General features: G+C 40.7%; 1 protein-coding gene across 19 annotated transcripts in view; it reads left to right on the top strand.

Annotated features, from left to right (window-relative positions):
- The window catches only part of CADPS (calcium dependent secretion activator), a 476,583-nt gene that overhangs the window by 349,027 nt on the left and 102,218 nt on the right, over positions 1–25,338 (top strand). For 7 of the 19 annotated variants that reach the window (XM_053898015.1, XM_053898017.1, XM_053898018.1 and 4 more), the window contains 6 exons: positions 7,129–7,230; positions 8,974–9,037; positions 9,453–9,576; positions 11,911–11,979; positions 12,851–12,868; positions 25,047–25,153. In XM_053898015.1, coding sequence (XP_053753990.1) covers positions 7,129–7,230; positions 8,974–9,037; positions 9,453–9,576; positions 11,911–11,979; positions 12,851–12,868; positions 25,047–25,153 — 484 coding nt within the window. The remainder of the gene's footprint in view (positions 1–7,128; positions 7,231–8,973; positions 9,038–9,452; positions 9,577–11,910; positions 11,980–12,850; positions 12,869–25,046; positions 25,154–25,338) is intronic. The other 12 variants (XM_019469857.2, XM_019469859.2, XM_053898014.1 and 9 more) reach the window with 3 other exon arrangements.

Here is a 25,338-nt window from a genome sequence, read left to right as displayed (position 1 = left end):
AGCAGGAAACAGGACCCCAGTTTACTCTTCCCCCCAAGGGTATGCGTGGTGTGGGCAAGGTCATTCTTCCGAAGGACATTCAGGTGTTAAGAAGTGACAGTGGGTGCTAAGAAGCCAAAAACCAAGAAGGCAGGAAAGGCACCCTTCAGGACACAGAAGAATGGGAAATTCAGCGTTCCTAAACACATGTTCTGAGTAAAGACACATCTCAGCCTGGGATTTGCTCGTTTGGAATTTAGAATCCAGCTTTATCTCTCTTCTCTCATTCTTTGTGACTCCTTAAGTGTTAACAGTATGGAGAAAGGAACACCATGCAGAGCCAGTTTTATGACAATTATAGAATCACCTCCCAATGTTTCCAGAAAAGAAGCGCGCGCACACACACACACACACACACACACACACACAAGCAGGGCTTCTGAGAGACACCAATACAGTTCCTCTACTTATTTTGCAACCAGCACTGCCTGGGATGGCACTTTGAAATAGCACATACACCACTTCCAGAAGGGATCGTAGCTTTATAAGTGGACCCTCTTGCTTGGAGAAGATCTCTGGTTCCAGATTCACTCCAATACAAGGGCATTGGGGAATCCTGAATCAAACCTACCCTTTCAACCACTGGAAGAGCCACCCACAAGATATTTTCTTGATCTAAAGCAGAGATTCTCTAAGGGGGCTCCTTGGACCAGCAGCATCAGAGAACTTGTTAGAAAACGAACTCTCAGCCCCATCCTCCAGGTAATCTGAGGCATGCTTAGGTATGAGGACCACTACTCTAGGCAAAGTATTTTATTGCTTCTCTGAAAACAGTGTTCCCTAAAATATTGAGCCAGGATTTTCAGTTAGTAGCTCCATAGAAATCTGCGGGTAATTGGGTGGGGCAGAGGGGAAAGTGGGTGATGGGCATTGAGGAGGGCACTTGTTGGGATGAGCACTGGGTGTTGTATGGAAACAAATTTGACAATAAATTATACTAAAAAATCTTTTTAAATAAAAAAATAAGAAATTTGTGAGAAATCAAATTAGCTATGTCCTAGCTGAGGAGATTATAGGAAACCCATTACACTGATTTCTGGCCATGCTGAAAACAGCTGACCAATGTCTAGTTAATGTGTGTTTAGGGATTGGGTCCCTACTGTGTCCATGAATTCCTTAGACCATGTTATCTATGGAATATCTTATCTTGTCCTCCATCCTGGTTTAGGCATCTGTGCTTGTGTAGTCTTGGGAAGGCCTTGTTGTTTTGCATGGTTTCTATACTTCTTACTGGTCCGTACCACTGTCATATTGTGCAATGTTTTTTTCCCTATAATTTATGCCTAATAAATATGGGAGCTTGAGAGCAGTATGGGGAGACTTCCCTTAGCCTCCCTCCCACCTCTCTTGACTTGTGGAGTCTTGAGTAACCCTTTCTGCTGTCCTTGGCTTTGCTGGACAAAGCCAAAAGCCGAACCCTCAATTGGTGACCCCAACGTGATAAGCCAAACCCACAACTGGTGACCCTGATGTGATAAGCCAAACCCATAGAAATCTAAGCCTGTATAATTCCCATTGACAAATTACAGGGAACAACAGAAAAGAAATTGGTACTTGACAGAATTTTCAAAAATAATGATATGAGGGGCACCTGGGTGGCTCAGTCAGTTGAGCAACTAACTCTTGATTTCAGCTCAGATCACGATCTCATGGTCCGTGAGTTTGAGCCCCCCCTGGGGCTCTGAGCTGGCAGTGTGGAGCCTGCTTGGGATTCTCTCTCTCTCTCTCTCTCTCTCTCTCTCTCTCTCTCTCTCTCCCTCCCTCCCTCTCTCTCTCTCTCTCTCTCTCTCTCTCCCTCTCTCTCTCCCTCTCCCTCTCCCTCTCCCTCTCCCTCTCTTTCTCTGCCCCTCCCTCATGCTAGCTTGCTCTCAAAATAAATAAACTTTAAAAAATGCAGTGAAATTAAACAAACAAAAAAGGATATTTTTACTTTTCAACTGATAGAGTTACCACCTGTGATCTTTAATAAATTGTATTATTCCTGCCTGTCTCTTCCTCAGTTTGTAAAATAACATCATCTGTCCCCAGTACCATTTCAGAGCAATTCTGGCAGTTACAAAGAAATTTGCATTCGATGTCAAAATCATGACTTTTTAAATCACCTATTTTTGTTGGTCAATTCTGTACTATTTACCTTACAAACATAAACTTAGTTGCATTCATTTTAAGTTAAAACTATTTGCACTGATATAGGCAATTAAGAAGCAAATTTTTTATGTTTATTTATTTTAAGAGAGAGAGAGAGTGCAAATGGGAAGGGGCAGAGAGAGAGAGAGAGAGAGAGAGAGAGAGAGAGAGAGAGAGAATCTCAAGCAGGCTCTGTGCTGACAGCCCCCGACACAGGGCTGGATCTCACAAAGTGTGAAATCATGTCCTGAGCCAAAATCAAGAGTCAGACACTTAATGGACTGAGCCACCCAAGGGCCCCAAGAAGCAAATTTAAGAAAAGGCTACATTAATAATTTTTTGTCATTTAATTTTTTAGAATAGTGAGATTAATAGTGTTGAGAAAGTAGTCGGAGGTTGTCAGGGAATTGGAAGCTGCTGATACCTTAAATAATCACAACTGTGAATCATCAGAACAAAAGGGAAAGAAACATAATTGAATTTTATGTTTGTAATAATACCCTTTGTAGTGAGGATTAACTGAGAAGGCCAGACACACCCTCAATGCTTAGTTTTTATCATCTCAAACACAAATCTAAAAGTTACTTTCTTATTGCCTAATAATTGCCTTACAAGTCTTGCTAAGTGAGGAATGATTTTCTTCAGGAAAGTTTATCTCCTAAAAATAGCCACATGCATCTCTGGGCTTCCCATGTTAAATGATTTCCATGCTTTTTCCTGTGATCTGTAAGCCCCTTCCTGATTTGTAAATTATATTTTAATAGCGTTTATCTCTGGGCTAATCCCTGCTAAGAAACAAAATGCTTAAAATGGCTCCCACTTTCCCAAATCGAGTATGTGCACACGCCAATCAGATAAACGTGTTCAGTGCATTAGCGAGTTGTATTTTGTGTAAACAAAATCTAAATATAAAAACCACAGCTATAGAAAGTTGTAGATTATAAACATAAGAAGTTACTACACCAAAAAGCATCACCTATGTTTTGTGGAGGCCAATGAATTCATCCTGAGATGTAGCTACGGATTCACATATGGGCAGATTTACATATGGACATTTCATATGTAAAAAATTTTAAACAGGGGCACCTGACTGACTCAGTCAATAGAGCATACGACTCTTGATCTTGGGGTCTTAGGTTCACACCCTACATTGGGTGTAGATTACTGACAAAAAATCTTGAAAAAAAATTTAAATAAACTTTGTAAATTGACATTTAGGATTTATCTAGAAAACATGAAAATAAAGACATATTCATATTCCAACGTCCTACCTGATATTTACCATTTGGCCTCTTCTTCAGGGCAGTTCAGGGGAATGTGAAGAAATGGATTTTAGAGAATTTTACTGTTAAGGGTGTTTTTAATAATGTTGGGGAGGGGAAGTTTTCTTGTTCTTTCTTTCTTTTTTTTTTTTTTTCCAAGTGGGGAATTTTTAGTATTTATAAAGAAGGGAAGCTGACCAATTAACCCCTAACAGGAGGTACATTGCTGTCATTTGCCAAGTCTTTTGTGCAGTCAGACTGGTCTAGTATACAGGATTTTCCCAACTTATGCTGGATCCTTGAGAAGACCTATAAATAAGACCATTTGTTTGGTCTCAAGATGACTTCCCATTTGCAAACTGAAGAATGTTCCAGTAGAAGTTTCATGGTGACACGCCAATCTGCAAACTGGCTCAGCCAGTAGTCAAAACAAGTCACTACGGGATCTGGGAAGCTGAAGTCTTTGAATGGGTCAGATTATCCCATGTCTAATTTGGCACAGATAAATTTGGGCTATAAATATGCAGCTTCCTTTTGTATTTTCAACTTGAACAGTCCAAAGCAAATAGGAAAAATGTGTGGAAACCTGATGGTGATTCAGAAATATGAGAATACTGGGTTTAAACTGGAATTTACTTATATTTGCTAGGGTCCTTCTTGTTATTAAAATGACCAGTAGTTCACTAGCATGGAAACGCATCATATGTGGTTTGTTCTCTTTTCTCCCAGCTTTATTGAGATATTAACATGTAACCTGTGTAAGTTTAAGGTATCTAATGTGTTGATCATATATATATATTATATATGTGTGTGTGTATGTGTGTGTATATATATGTGTGTATATATATGTGTGTATATATGTGTGTGTGTGTGTGTATATATATATATATATATATATATATATATACACATATATATAGTGAAATCACTATTATGACAAGGTTAATTAACACCTACATCCCCTCACATAATTATCATTTTTTAGTGTGGGCGATAACATTTAAGATCTCCTCTCTTAACAACTTTCAAGTATATAAATACAGTACCATTACTCATGTTATAGCTGGGAGTTTGTACCCTTTAGTTAACAGCTCCCTGTTTCTGCCAGCCCTTGGGCTCTGGCAACTACCATTCTATTCTGTATTCTTATGAGTACGACTTTTTCAGATTAGACATGTAAGTGAGAGCTTGAAGTTTCTGTCTTTCTCTGTCTGACTTATTTCACTTAGCGTAGTGCCTTCAAGTTCCATCCATGTCGTCTCAAAAGGTAGGATTTCCTTTCTTTTATGGCTGAATAATATTCCATCATATAAAAATAATTCCATCATATATATATTTATCCATGAATTCCTTTATCCATTCATCCATCAGTGGACGCTTCAGTTGTTTCCATATCTTGGCTGTTGTGAATAATGTTGCAGTGAACACGGGGGTGCAGATGTGTCTTCAAGAAAGTAATTTCCTTTCCTTCAGGTATATACCCAGATGTGGAATTACCAAATCATGTGATAGTACTATTTTTAATTTTTTGAGGAACCTCAATACTGTTTTCCACCGTGGCCACACCAGTTTACATTCCCACCAACAGTGCATAAGGGCTCCCTTTTCTCCACATCCTTGCAGACACTTGCTGTCTTTTCAGTACTAGCCATTGTGAGGTGATATCGCATTGTGATTTTGATTTGCATCTCCCTGATGACGAGTGATGTTTTTATGTATCTTTTGACCATTTGTATGTCTCCTTTGGAAGACTGTTCAAGTCCATCTGTCTATTCAAGTCCTCTGCCCATTTTTTAATTGAATGATTTGGTTTTTTCTATAGAATTTTATGACTTCTATATTTCTGTTGTCTATTATCAGATAGATGGTTTGGGAGTATATCCTCCCATTCCATAGGTTACCTTTACATTTTGCGGTGCAGAAATTTTTTAGTTTAATGTAGCCCCACTTGTCTATTTTTGCTTTTGTTGCTTCTACTTTTAGTGTCATATCCAAAAAAATTGTTGCCAAGGCCAATGTCAAAGAGCTTTTTCCCTATGCTTTCTTCTAGGATTTTTACGGGTTCAAGTCTTATAGTTAAGTCTTTAATCCATTTCGAGTTAATTTTGTGAGTGGTGCAACATAGGAGTCCAGTTTCATTCTTTTGCATGTGAATATCCAGTTTTCCCCAACATCATTCATTGAAGAGACTATTCTTTCCCATTGTTCATCTTTGGCTCCCCTGTCTAAAATATTAGTTGACCATATATGCAGGGATTACTTCTGGGTTCTCAGCTCTGTTCTCTTGGTCTGTGCATCTGTTTTCATGCCAGTACCATATTGTTTTGATTATTAAAGCTTTGTAATAAACTTTTAAGTCAGGAATTGCGATGTCTCCAACTTTGTTCTTTCTCAGGATTATTTTGGCTCTTTGGGTCTCTTGTGGTTCCATACACACTTTAGGATTGTTTTTTTCTATTTTTGTAAAAAAATGCCATTGGAATTTTGATAGGGATTGCGTTAAATCTGTAGATGGCTTGGGGTAGTTTGGACATTTTAACAATACTAATTTTTCCAATCCATGAATATAGGATATCTTTCCACTTATTTGCGTCATCTTTCATTTCTTTCATCAATGTCTTTCACTTTCCCCAATGTCTTATAATTTCCTCTTCAGTTAATACATTAGTGCTTAAAAGAATCTGAACATCTGTAATATAAGCTAGATATTGAGTCACTTAGGAACATTTAACACCAAAAACGACAGATATTTACAAGGCACCTGTTTTTTCTAGAAGTTTGTGTGCGTAATTCAGGAGTCCCAAACCTAAGTGCCTACAAGAGAGATATTTAATACAATTGAGAGATGTGGACAGTTAAGTGCCTGCCCCTGTTAAAAAGCTATTACTTGTTACTCACCAGTTAATGCCAGTTGTTCCAAATTTTCAAAAGAATTGTGTTGTAAAACTTTCCTAACTTTAAAAATTGCTGGCAAATTGGGGCACCTGGGTGGCTCAGTCGGTTAAGTGTCCAACTTCGGCTCAGGTCACGATCTCATGGTTCATGGGTTCGAGCCCCGCATCGGGCTCTGTGCTGACCATGTGCAGTCTGCTTGGGATTCTCTCTCTCTGTGTCTCTCCCTCTCTCTCTCTCTCCCCCTCTCCCATACTCTATATAAATAAATAAACTTTAAAACATGCTGGCAAATAGAATCTGTATGGGATTCTCTCTCTCTCTCTCTCTCTCTCTCTGCCCCTCTCCCATACTCTAAGTAAATAAATACACTTTTAAAAATGCTGGCAAATAGAGCCTGCTTGGGATCCTGGCTCTCTCGCGCGCGCATGCTCTCTCTCTCTGCCCCTCTCCCACACACTAAATAAACAAACAAGCAAACAAACTTTAAAAAAATGCTGACAAATAGTTCAAAAATCTTAAGAAGCTGTGAGCCAAACAAAAGGTCTAGAAACTGGACTTTCTGGCCACCAGTTTATACATTTTACCACTTCACAATAAATGAGTGACAGTACTACGAATGTCTCCAAAAGATAACCCCAGCATACCCCGTGCCCTTTAGTAGCCACCTGTGAAAAGCAGGACTTCTAAGGTCACATCGATCATCGTAATTGTTCTTCTGAAGTGGACAGTTTCCTCCTGCTAGAGATGTGATTTGACGATGTCAGTGTATGAGGTTCCCGTCACTTCATGACATGTCTTCTTTCAGGCCTGATGGAATTGGAACCGTGACTGTTGAAGAGAAGGAACGTTTTGAAGAAATCAAAGAGAGACTCCGAGTTCTGTTGGAAAATCAGATTACACATTTTAGGTAAGGATCTGGGGTTGAGGGGTTAATTAAGAGGGTGAGACTGGGGTGGGGCAAATAAAGGGCTTAACTTTCTAAAACTGTTAACCTGTCAGTGACACATTGGATATTTAGAAATAACTGAATTGAGGGGCACCTGGGTGGCTCAGTTGAGCATCTGACTCTTGGTTTTGGCTCAGGTCATGATCCCAGGGTTGTGGGATCAAGCCCCATGTCAGGAACATGGAGCCTGCTTGGGGTTCGTTCTCTCTCTCTCTCTCTCTCTCTCTCGCTCTCTCTCTTCCTCTGCACCTGTCCCCCACTCCCTTGTGCTCTCCGTCCCTCTAAAAAAACAAAAAAAAGGTAACTGAATGGAAATGAAAACCAATAGGACAGGGTTCTGCAATAGCCAGGAGACTTTGACATCTTCAGCTCATTCTACTTCCACTGAAAGAACAGAGCCCTCCTTTTGCAAGCTGACCCTGGTCATCAATCCATTTTTTACATCTCTGTTAAGAAGCTGAATGTGAAATTTCTACAAGGTTCCTAAACCCGTGAAAAATCCTGTGAATCAGATCACATGAACAGGGAAGGAAGGCAGTGGGATCCATATGAGAGTGTCCACCTTCTCTCTTACCTCAGAAACAGGGCTAGCCATCTACTAAGGGAAAGAAGGAAACTTAGATCTGCCTTGGCAGATTGACTCTACCCCGTGCCCTTGACACAGCAAGCAGGTCCAAGTCCAGCCTTGCACCACATAGCCCGCTTCTGCCTTGCAGCAAATTAGACATTTCTATCGCTGCACTGGTGCTTGTAGACTAGAGATCCTGAGATAGTAACTCAAAAATAGTAAGAACATTTATAATAATAAACTGATCCTTTTTCTTAAACATTTCCTAGGGGTCAAGATACAGGACTCACAGCTGGTTAGGCATTAACTCGATTTTTTATTCCCAGAGCAACTTTGTAAGGTCGTTGTCACAGTCTCAAATAAAAAGTAAACCAAAGCTGAGAGAGTTAAGGAACTTGCCCCAGACCACTCAGCTGGACACATGCCTAGGAGATAGTTTGAATTTAAGTAGCCTCTGCTGGTTCCTTGGTACCATGAGGAACAGTGGCTCAAAAGGCCTGTGACAGCCCCAAATAGTCAATGGAACTCTTAGGAGTACAGGACCTAGCTCTTTCTGTGCCATCAAAATCCTCTGGGATAAATTTTTATTGATTATTCGCTATATGCAAGATGTATTGCCAGTAACAAAAGACCCAATAACAATTAAAAACTGCAGTCAAAGAAGTACATCTAGCAAAAGCATGAATTTGCTCAAAGTACACTCCTTCATTTCCTCTAGTAAAGCTTTTGGAGATTTGAGTAAATATGTTAGGACTTTAGCCTGTCTTAACTAATTTTTTTTTTTTTTTTTTTTTTTACTCCTGGTCTCTATAATAACATATAAGGTCACATGTGAGCTCACAAATGGTTTTCCTTCACAATAGAAATCTAAACAGAGCCTTATGCCATCACTCTAAATATTCTTTTCTGCTGCAGACACTTGCAGAGTCCCTCTTTAGTCATTATTCACACATACACATATATACATTATATACACACATATATGGTGTGAATTCAGATTAACATAACACAACGTGACAAAATAAAAAGCATTTTCTGTGCCTCAGAAAGAGTTGCTATAGGAATCAAATTGCAGCATACTTCATGCTGAAATGTAATGTATTTGGGCAACCTGAAGAATGTTCTCTGTTTTTTAGGTATTGCTTTCCATTCGGTCGACCTGAAGGGGCTTTAAAAGCTACTCTATCACTCTTGGAAAGGGTAAGAATGGAAGTAAAAGACAGATTACATATATATAGACATGAACATGATTGTAATGAAATATTATGGCTGAATGACCTAGTTTGTCATTTTTCAAGGCTTCACTTACCATTCATCAAATACCAGAATAAATGTGGGGAAACTGCCAAAATTCTAGATATTTTATCTCCAGACTCCCAAATAGTTAGCATATATTGAAGATATGTTCCTGGCCCTTCCTTGATTCATAGATGGGTTTTGCCATCCTAACTGTGCATTACAACTCTGTGTGTTCCGTTTAGCGATGGCTCTCAATCAGTATTAAGTCACAAGGAGGCATTCACAACTCATTTTAAACTTGAGCTCTTTAAGAAACATAAATGAGTAACACATTTGGTTGAACCATCTTAATAATCTTTTATTTTCCCACCTAAAGGTTTTGATGAAAGATATTGTTACCCCCGTACCACAAGAGGAGGTAAAAACAGTCATCCGGAAATGTCTAGAGCAGGCTGCTTTAGTCAACTACTCCCGGCTCTCAGAATATGCTAAAATCGAAGGTAAGGCTCCCTTCTGCCCCCAATTACTTCTTTAAATTTTGGTATGCCTCCCTGGGGAAGAGTCTGTCTTTTCTAATGGGCACCAGAAAACAGTGGTCCATCTGAATATGTTAAATTGAAACCTGAAAGCACTTGAAATATGAAAGCTTCCTTGGCTGCAGCCAAATGAATGAATTAAGAACAGGGGCTCAGGCAGCAGTCTTTTGAGGGGAAGAATATGAATATAGGGTGTTATCAGATAACGAAGGTCCTTTTGAGAGTCTGTGTCAGCATTAACTTTGCTCTGTGAGTAATGTTTTCCTAAGAAGAGGTTCTGTGGGACTGCTGCCTTCTTTAAATAGAGGAAAACAGAGCACTTTGTTGTCCATTGTTGACAGCCTTGGAGGTAAAACGAGCATTGAACAAAACAACATCAAGATTTCTGCTTACTCTTTCTTGCCCCTTGAGAATATCTTGTCTTTGGGTAACATTTTCAAACCTGATGGCAGGTTGGTGTTCAGCTGTCTCTGATGGCTCCTGGTTTGCTTTAGATCTCATTCCTTCTTGTTGCTCCAGACCTAGGATGGTTGTTACCACTGCCCTCTCAAGTTTTAGGGAAGCAGGCACTGATGACCAAGTAATCACCCAAAAGGCACTTTGAGTAAACTCTACTTGAGAAGATATGGTTCTTTGGGACCTATTCATTTGCAAAGGTATTAATCACTTTTCATTGTTACCCTGTTGGCTGCTATAGGGTGATTTGAAAACCACACCCAACTTGACCAGTGGTGTAAGTGTATAAATGTGGAAGTTCTGTGTGCAAAACTCAGTGTGTCCGCATTCTGGAATCTGATGTTCTCTCACATGTGAAACACCTGACTAAAACCAGCAAATGCCCATTGTCTGCCTTCAGGACTTGACTGGGGGGAAAAAAAAAGACCTAATCAACCACCAAAACCCTATCACTTACCCTGCCGAAGTCCTTGTTTCCTTAGAGAATTAGGTTAAGGTCATGTCAAATCGCAGTGTTCTGTACATTACATGTCCTCCCTCTCTCAATTTTGTCTGTCTGACAATGCAAATTGTGTACCAGTGGTAATGAATTCATTGCTATGCACCCAGGGAGAAACACTTAAGAATTGGGCACTAAAAGGATGTTTATCAACTCTTGACTTGGTAATGAGTGACAAAAATAGAGGAACAAGAAGATCATTAAAGGGCTATATTAGCAAATAATTGTTCTAGCATTTACCTTCCCAGGACATAATGATTGGTTGTATTTGGTAAAGTCAACCAGGTACCTAATAATTCTAGGCAAGGCCAGAGATGGGATGGGATCAAGAAACGTCCGGTCGCCATGGCTGCTGCCTCGTAGGCCTTGGTCTAGTTATTACTAGTCTTTCGGTAAGATCTGCTCTCTTCTTTCAGATAAATATATCCAAAAACAAACTTTAAGATCTGTAAGTAAAAATGCATTCATTTCCAAAGTAGATCAGCTGATCTGTAATTTCCTTTTGTGCCTCAATTCTTCTTGGTTGTGTTAATTATCTTTTGCACTGTGACTTTTAGGTCTGGGGATTCTTTGAAGAAACCAATCTTTTTTTTCCAACTCTCTTTTCAGAGAAGTACCTCATTCCACACTACCTGCTCTCTTCCGCTTCTCTCCTTCCTTGTCCGTGATTGGCTCAGCCACTTTTTGACATTACCTCTGCAAAAGTGGCTGTGACACCAATTTCAAAGCATGCTGGGATTGTTAATTCAGACAACCCAACATCCTCTGGCTGCATGTATCAGGTTTTCTTTCATGAACATAGTCCACCGTAGGTTGAGACATTGCAGCTTTGGAGATGCTACTACCAAACAACTTTCTTTTACGAGGTTCTGATCCTGTGCTCAGAAAAGAAATCTTACGTTTTTACATTTGAGCCACAGCTTAGTCCCCTGAGAATTTGGGAATGAAGTTATAGTGATATCGCTGGAGACTATGTTTATGAAGAAATACCTCAAGAGCCTTAGATACTAAAGTCTGAAATCCTTAGTATCTTGGAGCCTTAAATCAATGAAATTCTGTTTCCCTTTACTCATGATGTTTTTGGTCATTGTACTCTTGCCAACAATTCTAAAGAGACGTGTAAAATCATGGTCACAATCTCTCTCGTGACTCACGGCATGCTGAATGGTTAATCCAGTAGATCTCCAATTTTGAAACTCCTTTTTTCTTTTATCCCGTGTTTATCCCAAAATACTCTGTGGCTATTTTCCTTTGAGCTAATGTAACGTATTCCTCTAACCTATGACCTTTAACCTCTTTACCTCTGACCTAAGCCTCTTGCATGCCCAAATCCTCTTTTATAGGGAAAAAGAGAGAAATGTATGAGCATCCTGTCTTCTGCTTGGCCTCCCAAGTGATGGATTTAACCATTCGTGAGTACCTACCGCCTCCTCGCCATGCTGTCTTCACTCTTTCCGTTTTCATTATTTCAAGAAAATCCAGATCCAAACCAACTCACTCTCCTTGCTTCAAGTTTTTTAGCATTGGCTTGTCTGTTGATTCTGTCTGTGAAACCCAGTGTGAGAAGTTCAGTCACTTTTTATCAGCCTCAAACAGGTTAGACAATTAAGCCATTTGTTTGTGATAAACTCAGATTTGTCCGTAAGTTTTTCAGTTATTCTCTGTCTGTGACCTGAATGCATTTTTACTTTGCTTGTGTGTAACCCCAATTTGTAAAGTGCTTGTCACTGGTACACAATCAAAAGGTAGCCACTAGGCCGGGAACAATGCGTTAGGTGTCAGAAAAGGGATAGCTGAGGCAAAATCATGCCTTCCTTTCCATGTTGAAGATGTGAAACTATTATGGGTATAAGATCACACAAGGTGGTCCATCCTGTGTAAAAATTAGATCTTGTATGCCTCCTGTCTGTTCTCTCTCAAGCTGGGAAGCTTTTCCTTATTCTCTCGGGAGATTTTGACTTGTCCCTGTCCTCTAAGCTCTGGCTAGAACATTTGACTTAATTGTCACTTGGAGAGTTCGTGTATGTTTCATAGCTTGATTTCACATTAAACTTAATTTTACTAATTTTCTATTTGTGCAGCATTTTCCACCTCTGTGAAGGAGCCTTTTTTTGCTGGCCCCCACACTTCGGGGCGGTGGGAACCCAAGGGCAACCTTTTTCTTCCAATATCATGTATCACACACAAGTGGGGGGCATTTTGGTCCATTTGCTCATTAATCCTGCATATGTGTTCTTGTTTCTCTCTCTCTTCTCTCCTTGTTGTGCTCTCTCTTTCAAATAGAGAATCAAAAGGATGCAGGTGAACCAACTGTATATGCATTATAAACTGTCAGGACTGTGGAGTTATTATTGAGTTTCTGTTTTTGTTTTTGTTTTTTAAGAGCTCCTTAACGTATGAACTCCCAAAGACCGATGTGGAGTTGCGATGATACTTAAGGAGTTAATTTGTGCTGTCTAACTATATCTCTTGCACATTAGATGTTGACCTCTATAGAGCAGAGTTTCCGTAAAGGCATAAGCTTTGAAGGAACAGAACTCTGGTTAGCTGCGGAACTCCATTTCATCTTCGGTTTCAGGATTTCAGTGATTTGGCCTCACGTGCTTAAAAAAATATGTTACTGAACCAAACTACTCTTCCTCTTTGTTTTTCATTTCTTTTTTCTGTTCCCTTCCCTATTGAGAACTTTGTGTTCTTTGATGAATGTTTATCAGCCAAGACGGAGAGGAGTTGTGTCCGTGTTGTTCTTGTATGTATTGTGTGGTGAGACAGGATGCGTGCAGAGGGTGGCTGAGCGGGGGTTGTTGCTGGAAGGGTCGTGGGAGGACAGGTCTTAGGAAGTTCTCTGGCTTTGGAGATTTTCGTCTTGTTTGGTCCCCAAATATTTGAGCGTATTTTGAAGAAAGCTTTAACTTAAGACTTTTTAATAAATAAAGCTCATCTCTTTTTTTATATTTATTTATTTTATATTTGATCATTGTTCTTAAGTCAAAAAAATCCTCAAAAGGTAATGATCATGCAATCAACGCTAAACATATTTCATTGAATCTAAGTTGATTGGATCTCAGATCAACTCAGAAAGCGGTTTTGTGCACGTGCCAAGCCCCGTGCTGGCAATAGGTCTTTGAAGATTCACAAACCTGTGTTCAAGACACATGAACCTTTCTCTCCCTGAAAGAGACAGTATTCATCCGTTCATTCATTCATTCATCCATTCATTCCACAAGTGCTTAGTGGGAGCCTACCATATGCCAGGTACAGTTGTGAAAGCCAGGGCCTAGTAAACAAGAGGGACGTAGCTGCTAACCTTACGGAGCATATGTGCAAATGGGCGTATAAGTGGAAATTACAAACTCAGTACACAGCAACACCGAGTAACAGAGTGACGTGCAAGAGCACATTATCAGAAAACCATGGAAGTTCTCACGAGGGTGGTGAGCTTGAATACATCCTGAAAACTAAAGTAGAATCGGTGAAAGGAAGCTGACATTGGCAAGTGGACCGGCATCCTAGATAGAGGGAATAATATGTGCAAATGCGTGAAACCGTACAGCTAATAAAAATAGCTAATCCTTAAAAAAGTAGCTAATCCTTATTCCATGTGTATTATGTGCCAGGTATGACCATAAGTGCTTTTTTATGTATTCATTCATTTAATCTTCAAAACCCCCTTATGAAGGAGATCCTACTATCATTCCCATTTTGGAGATGAGCAATCTGAAACACAGGTTAGATAACACACCTGTTGTCACCTGTCAGTGATAGAGCCAGAATCCGAGGCCAGACGTCACACTCTTAAATGTTGTGTAATTCAGTGTGATTGCTAAGCAAGGTGAAATCATAGCAGTAATGGGTGAAAATTGCAATGTAGGCAGGAGGCACCATCTTAGTAATAGAGTTCAGACTGTATCTCATGGTCCAGAGGTTTCTAACCTAGAATCTATGCCCACGTTTATATGCATATGGGTTTTTCAAGGGACAAGATCCACAGCTCTCACTTCCAAACGTGAAAGCTTTTTAAGCAAGGGGGGCAGCTTGGCAATTTGAACTCCGTAAAAATCATACTGCCCATACAGTGATGGGCGGAAAGGACTGGGTAGCAGCAAGAGAATAAAATGAGACCTAAAAAGAGTTAAGGTCTTGGGGCGCCTGGGTGGCTCAGTCGGTTAAGCGGCCGACTTCGGCTCAGGTCATGATCTCGCAGTCCGTGAGTTTGAGCCCCGCGTTGGGCTCTGTGCTGACAGCTCAGAGCCTGGAGCCTGTTTCAGATTCTGTGTCTCCCTCTCTCTCTGACCCTCCCTTATTCATGCTCTGTCTCTCTCTGTCTCAAAAATAAATAAACGTTAAAAAAATAAAAATAAAAATAAGAAGAGTTAAGGTCAAAGCAGAGATGGGTTTGAAGCTTGGTATGTCCAAGGCCTCTTCTAGGCAAAACAGACCTAAATCACAATCATCGCTGTAATTGTTTCCTTCCTGATCTTTAAATCTTTTTTCTCATCCTTCCCCTCCCTCTTCAGGCTCCCGAGAGGGAACAAAGCACAAACACGCAGATGGGTATGCAAAGCCAACCAACAGAGGTGGCTGGGCACAGCTGGCATCACCTATGTAAACTGGGGTGGACAGCTACAGAGTCCTTCACTCAGGCTGTGCCTCAGTAGGCTACAGGACTCTGCACATGGCATTTCGGGGGGCTTATGCTTTCTGTCTGGTGGCATTATTAGAAATTAAATGTGCTATTTAATTACAGTATTTAAAAAAAAAAAACATGTAAAAGGCTGCTACTCTATAAAAGAAAAGCTGTGACTCCTGCAAATGAATTCTATCATTTTAAATACATTTCGTTTAAACCGTCACACATTCTGAACCCAGCAAGCTCTGAGAAAGTCTACACTACTATTGGTGTTTTGCCTCAGTTCTTGGCTAAATACTTGCATAATTTTCTGAGCATCATAAGGATTCTACTGGAACTCGAAATAAAACAATTTTTCCTGCAAATATGCCAAGGGTTTATAAAATTAGATAGATAGATGATAGATAGATAATTCAGTCTGTCCCTCAGTCCTATAAATAAGGCTTTATTATTACCCCTTTTGTGGATTCAGAGAGGATAAGTGACGTTCTCAAGCAGGAATTGAACTCAGATCTTTGTAAATTCAAACACCATCCCTTTTTGTTTTTTCTACCATGCAGCCCTTTCAACTGGGACAATCTCCATTCATTCAGTGGCCAAGTTCAAAAGTATCTACAACTTTTGATCCAGGAAGACCACAAAACACACACAAACAAACAAACAAAAAACAAGAGGACCCCTTTCTGGGATTAGATCATTGCCCACCTTTCATTGGGAAGTCTTCCTGAGGGCAGTTGAGATGCCCTAAGATTGCCAAAGAAATGAGGACTTGTTTTTGTCTGCAACTGGCAGAAACCTGCTAGAGCAGGCCAAATGCATCCAAAGGATTGCCAAGCAGATTCTGTAGGGTTGAGATTCTGTATCTTTTCCTATCTCCAGTCAAACTTCCTATAAGTCCAAGGTCCTGCACACATTCAGGAGCCCCCACCCCACCCCTGGGCTGTTTTATCTGTCAGCCAAGAGATAATGGCCCCACCCACAATCCATTAAGTGGCCTGAGGTTTTTTTTAAGTTTATTTATTTATTTTGAGAGAGAGACAGAGACAGAGACAGCAGGGGAGGGGCAGAGAGAGAGGGAGAGAGAAAATCCCAAGCAGGCCCCACGCCGCCAGCACAGACCCTGATGTGGGGCTCAAACTCACAAATGGTGAGTCATGACCTGAGCTAAAAGCAAGAGTTGATTGCTTAACGGGCTGAGCCACTTGAGGTGCCCCTAGTGGCCCAAGTTTTCAACATGACAGCTGATGCTGTCCAGCATTCTTTTATGTACATCTTTTATGTACAGCTCCAAAAAAAACACTACTTCAGAACCAGCCTGAGCACTCAGGATTTGTTACACCAAAAAGTTAAATCACAATTTTGGTTCCTATGGGTTTTTTAATCTCTTTAGGCTTCATTTTTATTTTCTTTAAAAAATTTTTTTTAATGTTTATTCATTTTTGAGAGAGAGAGAGAGTGAAGAGGGGAGGAGCAGAGAGAGAGGGAGACAGAATCAGAAGCAGGCTCCAGGCTCTGAGCTGTCAGCACAGAGCCTGACGTGGAGCTCGAACTCACAAGCCGCGAGATCATGATCTGAGCGGAAGTCAGAGGCTCAACCGACTGAACCACCCAGGCGCCCCTCATTTTTATTTTCTACAAAAGAGGCTGATGATGGTTCCTCCCCCCAGAGGGCTGTTGGAAAGATCAAAACACATATCCTAAATAAAGTATTTAGCACACTTCCTGGCACATAGTAAATATTCATTATATATATTAGCTGTCATTCTTTGTATATTTTATTTAAAAGGAAACTTCTAAATCCAAATGTGTAGTGTAGACACATTATTTGATTTCAGAAATGGGATATAAAACAGTGCTTCTCAAACTTCAGTATTCCCTGAAGATCTTGTTGAAACGTAGATTCCGACTTGGTAGGTCTCTGGTGGGACCTGGAAATCTGCATTTCGAACAAGCTCCTACTTGATGCTGAAGCTGCTGATCAGGGGATTGTGATTGGGATGTCAATGGAATCTAGGGGGCAGCTGATTTATCATAAGTGTCACAATATCCTTTTATCATAAATGTCAAAATAAAACATTGCCGTATAGCTCTACATATATTTGTTAACTACTCACTAAGTTCCAGGAGCTCTGCCAGGCACCCGAGCAATGAGCAAAAGCAGTCATGATCCCTAGCTGGAAGCCTATGATAAGGTAGAGAACACAGGCATATAACAAGTAATTCCATTCTGCTGACTATGGTAAAGGCAAATGTAAGGCACTGTTGCAGGAATGCAGCACATGGAGATTTGACCTAAGCCAGGGTCTTTGATGCATTCCCAGGAAGAGATGTCCAGGAAGTCAAGGGCTGGTTCCCCAGAAAGAACTGTCTGGAGTATTCCCTGTCTTTGTTGAAGTGTTTACTTCTGTTGATCATCTTTTCAGATGCCCAACATCCTGCCCCAGTGAGCTCGTGATCATGTACATAAAGGCTTATTTGGGGACTGCATGAATATTTAATAGTACTATTGAATCAGGGTTCTTGCTATAGTAAGTGACACACACACACACACACACACACACACACACACATGCACACACACACAAAACAAAAGTAAAAAACTCAAAAAGCTTGAGTCCGAAAAGGGAATTCTTGCCCCACATAGCTAAGAAATGCCTGGACTCAGGAATAAAAAATTTTAGTGCGTTTTGATCTCTCCGACTGCTGACAGACTTCTTCAATGTGAGTGGGAGTCACAATAGAAGGGGTTGAGACCAGCGTGGTTATAGATAGCACCAGTTTTTTTATCCTAGTGAATGACCCTAGAGGAAAAAGAATTTGCCTTTCCAGGCAATTGTCTGACATTCCAGAGAAGGGCCTCATTGGCCCAGCTTGAGTGACATGTTCATCTCTCAGCCAATCCTATTGCCCAGGATGGTGTGGGGTGCTGTGGTTGGCCTGGCTTGGGTCACATGACTTCCTTTGTAGGACATTCCTGGACATTCCCGCCAGAACCATGTGGAGTAAAGAGGCAGTTCTCCTGAGGAAGTTTACTGTACATAACAGAGTCACAGATGTCTACTACTGTGTCTATCCAGAATTCAGTTCATTTTCCTCAGGTGCAACTGTCCAGTCTTAAGGACAAAGGCTGATTTGGGGTACAAAGATACCAAGTTGGAGAAGAAACATATTATAATAGCATTATTTCTTCTTTATTGATACAACGTAATTTAGGTAAAAATTACGTTAAATTATCTTACATCATTTTTAATTGCATCAAGACATCTGAAGTTGTTCTCTGGTTTGGAAGTTTCAGTTATGATGCTTACTATTCAGCAATTCAGCTTAGTATATTTGTTAAGTAACCAGAGGCTTTTGGTAAGAGATAGAGTTACTGTATAGTTTATATGCATTTGCAACTACAGAATATTTGTTCTTCCATGAAAGCACTGCATTGGGCAGAATCCACTGTAGATTTCCTTCCAGCAATATGTGAGGACCTGCCCTGGGTTAGGCACTGCTTTAGCCCCTAGAAATACAGAATTCAATGGGATAGGGAGAGACTGATGTTGAATATAATTTGCTATTTTTAAGGGCCGTATGTGCTCAGTAGAGGTACCAATAAAGGAGGTGGACCTTTGTTATGAAGGCAGGCACTCTCTTTGTTATGACACATGAAAGTATAACTCTTGTTATGAAGGAATCTCATAAAGGCTTCTGAGCAGGAGTAGGACAGGCTCAGATACGTGCTTTATGAGGTCACTCTGGCTGCCGCATGGACAATGAACTTCAGAGGAGGAGAGGTACTGAAGGCAGGCTGGCAGTCTTTGGCGACAGTTGAGGTAGAGATGATGAGGTGAATTGCATGTCGATCACCTTGGCAAGAGTGTGGGCACATGACGTTATACAGTGGGAGATAAAATAAGGAGACACTTTGGAGGTAGAATGGACTGGCCACGCCATCCTGTCCTTACAGGGGAGAGGCAAAATGGCTACAATGAAAAGAGTAGAGGAAATGATGCATGATTCACCCACCTCTTTACCACCATGTACTTCAAGCTCTGCTAGCGGCAAAATCTTCTGAAAGGGAGTGATGAAGATGTAAGACATGAAACGTATTTAATGGATAGCGTCACTGAAGCAATCATGTGGACTTGTGAACATGCGTTCAATGTATGGTCCACGGAGCGATCATTTTAGAGAGGCAGGGTCCTCTGGAAAGCAGGACATGTCTATCTGCTTATTCTGTTCCTACGCTAGCTCTGGTCTCCCCAGCTCCCAAGTCATAGCAAATTGCTACCCGCAAGTTATTTCCAGTGATAGGATAATCCTACCACTGGCACCTGCACCAACACATCAATAGGCTGGAACTTGGTAGTAAGTGGGTTTTCCATCAACCATCTCCATCTCTCATTTGATATTTCAGGGACTGGCAATGCGCTCACTGGAAGCAGAAATGGTCAGGTTATTTAAGGGCTAATTGGAGCGTCTCTCTCTCCTGGATGCTTCTCTTCCTTGGCTTAGCTGAGCATGTGGAGGAATTGTCTTTTTGTTTTTCTGCAGTCACATTTAACTCTCTCTCTGGAAGCCAAGCAGATTTAATTGTGTAAACATGAGCAATGGTAATTGGGTAAATGAAGTTGGAAACCAAGGTATGATGTTTTTGTTTTGCTCTGGGAGGAAAAAAAAAAATAGGGAGCTTGTTTTTCTCTGGTGGCAAACCTCACTGTCAGAATTCTGGACAGGCACTTGGCAAGAGGGAATCCCTTTACAAATTCTCATCAAGACCCACTGAGCTGAAATGTGTCTCTGCTTCCTCGGGGGTTATGGATCAGCCCAGGGACATTTCATTTTTTTACAAACCACCAGGTCAGGTATTTCTCTACATAGGTTCAGCTACCTGGGGGAAAAGAGTAAGAAGTTACACACTCAGGTAACACACACTCGTCAAAAGAGCCATGAGGGTGTGTTACCAGTGACGTACCTAACTTTCAGCACAGCTGGAGGTAGAAGACCAGATTTTAAAAAAAACCTTAAAATACAGAGTGGTTTTTCTTTTTCCTAAAGCAAGGATCCACAGTGGCCTTCCTTTAAATAGCTTTAATTCAAAACTGATTTTTTCCAAATCTGTTTACGCACAATCTTTTCCAAACAAAAGGTTTAAATAAGAGGAGAGACTGATAACTAATTTTTTTTTTAGTCCTGCCTTCAAAACATTGAGGTGGTCCCACGATCAAAAGACCTCATCAACTTCTGCTTTTAATAGATGGTTTCACCAGAATATTCTTATTTATCCTTATTTCTCATGTTTTTTATTAATGTTGCTAGCATTACATTTCCTATAAGCCTGAAGTAAAATTCATTTTCCCAGTTGAAAATTTAAGCAAACCCAGAAGCGCACTTGGCAATGGAGTATGGCCCCCTCACCGTGCAGATTGCTTTATAAATGAGGAACTATTAAAAAGGAGCAGGTCTAAGGTTAATGAGACACTCATTAAAGGGAGAGAATTGTAAAGCTGACAGTGCTCTGTGCCTGTATTGAAGGAGAGGCTATTGTTATAGGATGCTTGCTGTGCTGATATTGTAAGCCACATGACAGATGGGTCAAGTGCTGATTACAGTATTCTAACATTTGGAATAGCAAGTAACATATTTGATAAGCTGGCAAGTTTTTATATATGATTCAACCCACAATATAAAAGCCACGAGAATTCCAAACTGAAAATAATTAAATGAGCTGGAAACAATCAGATACCACACATTTCCGTCCCCCCCCCCAAAAAAAAAAAATGACAGATTTTGACATGTTGAAATTCCACAAAGGGAGCAAGAATATTCCCTACCTCACTGGAACTAATAATGGCCCTTCATCTGCTTTTGTAGAGCAATTCATTCCTGCCTCCTCACAGTGTCGGAGATAACAATAAACATTTGTAGGCACCTTAGGCTTTACAGAGATGTGTCCAGCATTGTTTCATTTGCTCTTAGCATCATCCCTGCGAGGTACATAAGAAAGATATTAACATTCGCAGTCTGCAGCTGAGGAAACTGAAGCACAGGGAGGTTTAAGTAGAAGGTGTAAGGTTGCCTAAGAAGGTTAGGAAGCATGTTGAAGGGGAGAAGCCAGATCTTCCAGCTGTGAATCCATAAGTCTGATCGTTGGAAAAAGGAAGCAGCTGTTAACACAGAGGCGTTCTTCATTGAACAAAAGTGTATCTTCTCTCTGCCAATGATGCTGCCACCATCATTCATGTGTATCCGTCTGGATAAGGGCATCCAGTATTTGCATTCAGCCTCTGAGTGTCTCGGTAGGGTGGTGCTGGTGACGCTGGTAAGAGTCCCGTCCCTTGTCGCACAATGTCACGCCTCTGTAACGTTGCAGTGACTCCTAGAAAGGAGCAGCTCTCCATTTGTGTTTTATCACATTTGCTTGTTGTTCTTTTCAGAGTTTGTCATCTTACTTGTCACCTTTGTAAAAAGTCACTTTGTCTCTTTACTTTTTTTACTGTCTCTCCTCACCTACCTGAGCAGCCCCCCCAGCGCCTCCTGGGCCTCCTCCACCCTCCCAAACGCAGACCAGCATGCTATCTCAGAGGCTCAAAGGCATGCCTAGGCCAAAACCAAGTACTGTAAACTTCTACCGTTATTGTACTCAGCAGCTTTCTAGCTTAGTTTGCTTTTCCGTTCATTTTCCTTCTGGAAATTTTGTTTCGGTTTGGAACACTGAGCTGCGTGCGGCTCCGGCTCTCGAGTGTGACACTGTAGGTTTTGAGACAGTCGAAAGAGAGCATTTATTTCCAAATGTCCACATTTTTTTTTTTGTCTCTAGCTATGTCTGACATATGCAACATTTTCAAACCTCAATGTCAGCACAAAATAACATTGTTGCATAACATTTTGCATGACGGTTTTTTTTTTATATGTTCTGAGCTTCAATTCTGTTGTATGAAATGTTTACTAAGTATATTGTAGTTCTAGTTCCCTTTCCTCAGTGCTCCAGCGGGTACACGATTGGGAGATAGGAATGTTGCAATACATTTCAAGACAGCGGAAGTGACAAAAAAAAAAAAAAAGTCATGTTTAAGCACAAATTTCTCCTTGACCTCTGCTGGGGGAGGGGGGAGGGAGGACGTGCTACAGGATTTTGCACAATATTTTCTTTAAAGACAACATCGTAGACAAGTTGTTTCCAGTACAATTTTTGCCATTTAGCTAGTCAGTTAGCTACGCAAATGAAGAGGAAAATAGTATCTTGTCTCAGCAAAGTGGCTTGATCTACAGATAATGGAATTGCAGCTAATTAATAGTAAATGAAAATCTGCTCCATGGGTTAATTGGAAGATCAAGCATCCTACATTAAAGGATCCTTAACCTGCTTATGTTAATGGTTGCCTGTTAAAGTAAAATTGCAAAAGGTTTTATTAAACATACTGTTTGTATATATACATCAGGCATACACATATCTGTGTACATGTGCACACACTTATAGAATGGCTGCATGCACATATACACTTTATGTGTATCTATCAATATATATTGTAGTCAATCTAAGAGTACTGCATATTAAAACAAATCTTCAGGTGGTCCTAGCTTAAGCATCTTGGATTTCTCCAGACATGAAAATCATTCACAGTTTTTTTAATAAAAGTACGTACAAATGTTGGTAGGAATTATTTCATGTCTATATCATGTGTCACGTACAGCTAGAATTCCCCCTAGATTTGGTGAGTATTCCACCCAAAAGGACAATGTTCTTTATTCTTAAAGCTAGAGATTTCAAAGATGTGCCCCAAGTGGGATTTCCTGCAGATTTGTATTAATGTGCAGGCTTGTCTGGTTACTAGAAAATGTCTGTAAGTGTGTGATGTGTGTATGTGGGTGTATGTGTCGAATGGGTAATAAGCATAGGATGAGGAATTTGCAAATTGATGTGTAAATGTGAATATCAACTAATAAAAAAGAGTAGCTTATGCATATTTACTATCAAAATGCAAATACCTCATTCTACACATATTACTCAAACATATATACACAGTATGTTTGTAGAAATGCCTGAAAGTCTCCTGATGAAATTATGATAGCCCATTTATGAAATTATAAACGGGCCTGGTGCCCCCAAAGCACAGAAATCAGCCTTGTCGCTCTTTATCTCTACATACAGTCATTGCTCTGGACCAGGCGATGAGCTATCAACCCTAAACTCTTCACATGTCCTCACCCTGAGTGTCAGATATTCCCTGCCTGATCTGCACACTTATGTTCCCTGGTACCCCCTCATGCCCTAACCCTACCCAGCCATTTCCACCTGTGTGCGGTACAAACCGTGGAGTGTCCCATTGGCCTGAATCCAGAAAGCCCGCTTTCGCTCCAGTCGTGGGACTTTGTTGGACTAAAACTCCCAGGACCTCGACAGTCTTCCCCAACCCCATCTACCATTCTTCATTCCCATTGGCTGAAATACTCTTTATACAGTGGTTCACTGAATTTGTTTTTCATTATTAAATCCCACATTACTACTCGTCTGATGTTCATTGCCTGTCTGACAAACGTACAATGGAAAATGAGATGGCCCTTTTAAATTTCTTTTGTAAATTCGCAGTCACCTATTTGTTTAAACCTCATCTCCGCGCCCCCCGCCCCCTGCACCCCCCCCCCCCGCCCCGGCCAAACAACAGCATAAACAACAAGAAAACCTTCCTGTGAAGTTTTAAGTAATTTTCTCTAGTTAGAAAAATCCTGACGCCAAAATATATCTGCTTTAGAGGAGGGGATAAAAACAAGTTCTGGCAGTCTTTTTGTGCACATATATAACCTGGCTGTGGAATCACACTAACGGATCCTACTGCCATTTTACCCCGTGTGCTCCCAACGTCTCCGAGGCTTCAGAGTTCGAAGGTTTAAACATGAAATAGAGGATCCCCTGTGGGTTCAGACTGGTTGAATTCAAGCAATTTCATTGGCTAGGAATATCATTACATTTTAAATAAAAAGATTTCCCCCAGGAAAAAAAAGTTTCTCATTTTTGGTAACATAATGACATCACCAAACATTCCTGAATCCGCTCTTGGAAAGACTCACCCTGAACCAGGGTTCCGTTTGGTCTTGGGTCAGATCAAAATACAATGCTTTCAACATAATAAAAACTAACAACAAAGAACCAGTTTTGAGTACATTATTGCCACCACCCCCCCACCCCCCAAATAAAATTTCAATCCTACCAACCAGTGGCACAGACTACCATCCCTTCCTCCAGTCCTCTACCCCCAACGCCCTTTTAATGATTCTATCCTGTCTTCTACCTAATAGCTCAGGAATGTCCGTTAGCTTTCAGTTTCCTCCCTGGACAACTTCAAACAGCCAGACGTTTGATTCTGTTTGTTCCAAATGAACATTCCAATACCTGTTAAACATGCAGACCTGTAATGAAAAACAAAGCTGAAGTACCAAATGTTCAGGGACAAATCCAGGAAACAAATGTCACAGCAGTCAGGGGTCAGAGTCCTGCCTCAGGTAGCGCGAACACAGTCTAGAGAGTGATGTAAGATAGTGCATTTATGCTGTCTTTAAAGAACGTGTGTACAAAATGTCACTCAATTGGAAATGGGCTGTCATAAACTTAATATAGCCTTACTATGAAAATTTGCAGCTGGAGCACTGCTTTTTCTTAATATGTATTATAATGAGGATGGTGTTAATAACAAAATGGCTTTATGGTCTGCTCACTACTAATTACGTGGCACTGGACATTTGCATGAACCTTTAGAAAAAAAAAATTGGTGATGATTTGAAATGTCTTATCCACTAGTTCTAATGGCCGCAAAACTAGCCCGAAGCTCTCACTGAATTTTAACACCAATTCTTGTACTACAGAAAATGTAGGCCGATTAATCACTCCTGCCAAAAAGCTCGAAGACACAATCCGTCTTGCTGAACTAGTCATTGAGGTTCTCCAACAGAATGAGGAGCACCACGCGGAGGTGAGCGGGCCGGGCGGGAAGTTGTTTCTCTGGGTGTCCCTTAGCGGGAAAGTGCAGACCCCATCCTCCCAGCAATTCAAACCAACGAGATGCCTTAACACACATGTTCTTTTAACTGGCCTTGCAAAGAGAAGGCGAGTGGAAGTTTTGCAAGGAGAAGCCCTTGGAAGGTCGTTTAAAACAAA

Source organism: Panthera pardus, unplaced genomic scaffold (genome assembly GCF_024362965.1).
Source record: "Panthera pardus isolate Hobbes unplaced genomic scaffold, ASM2436296v1 HiC_scaffold_8, whole genome shotgun sequence".
Lineage (NCBI taxonomy): Eukaryota > Metazoa > Chordata > Mammalia > Carnivora > Felidae > Panthera > Panthera pardus.
Note: the sequence above shows the minus strand (reverse complement) of the source record. Positions and strands in the feature narration are given on the sequence as shown.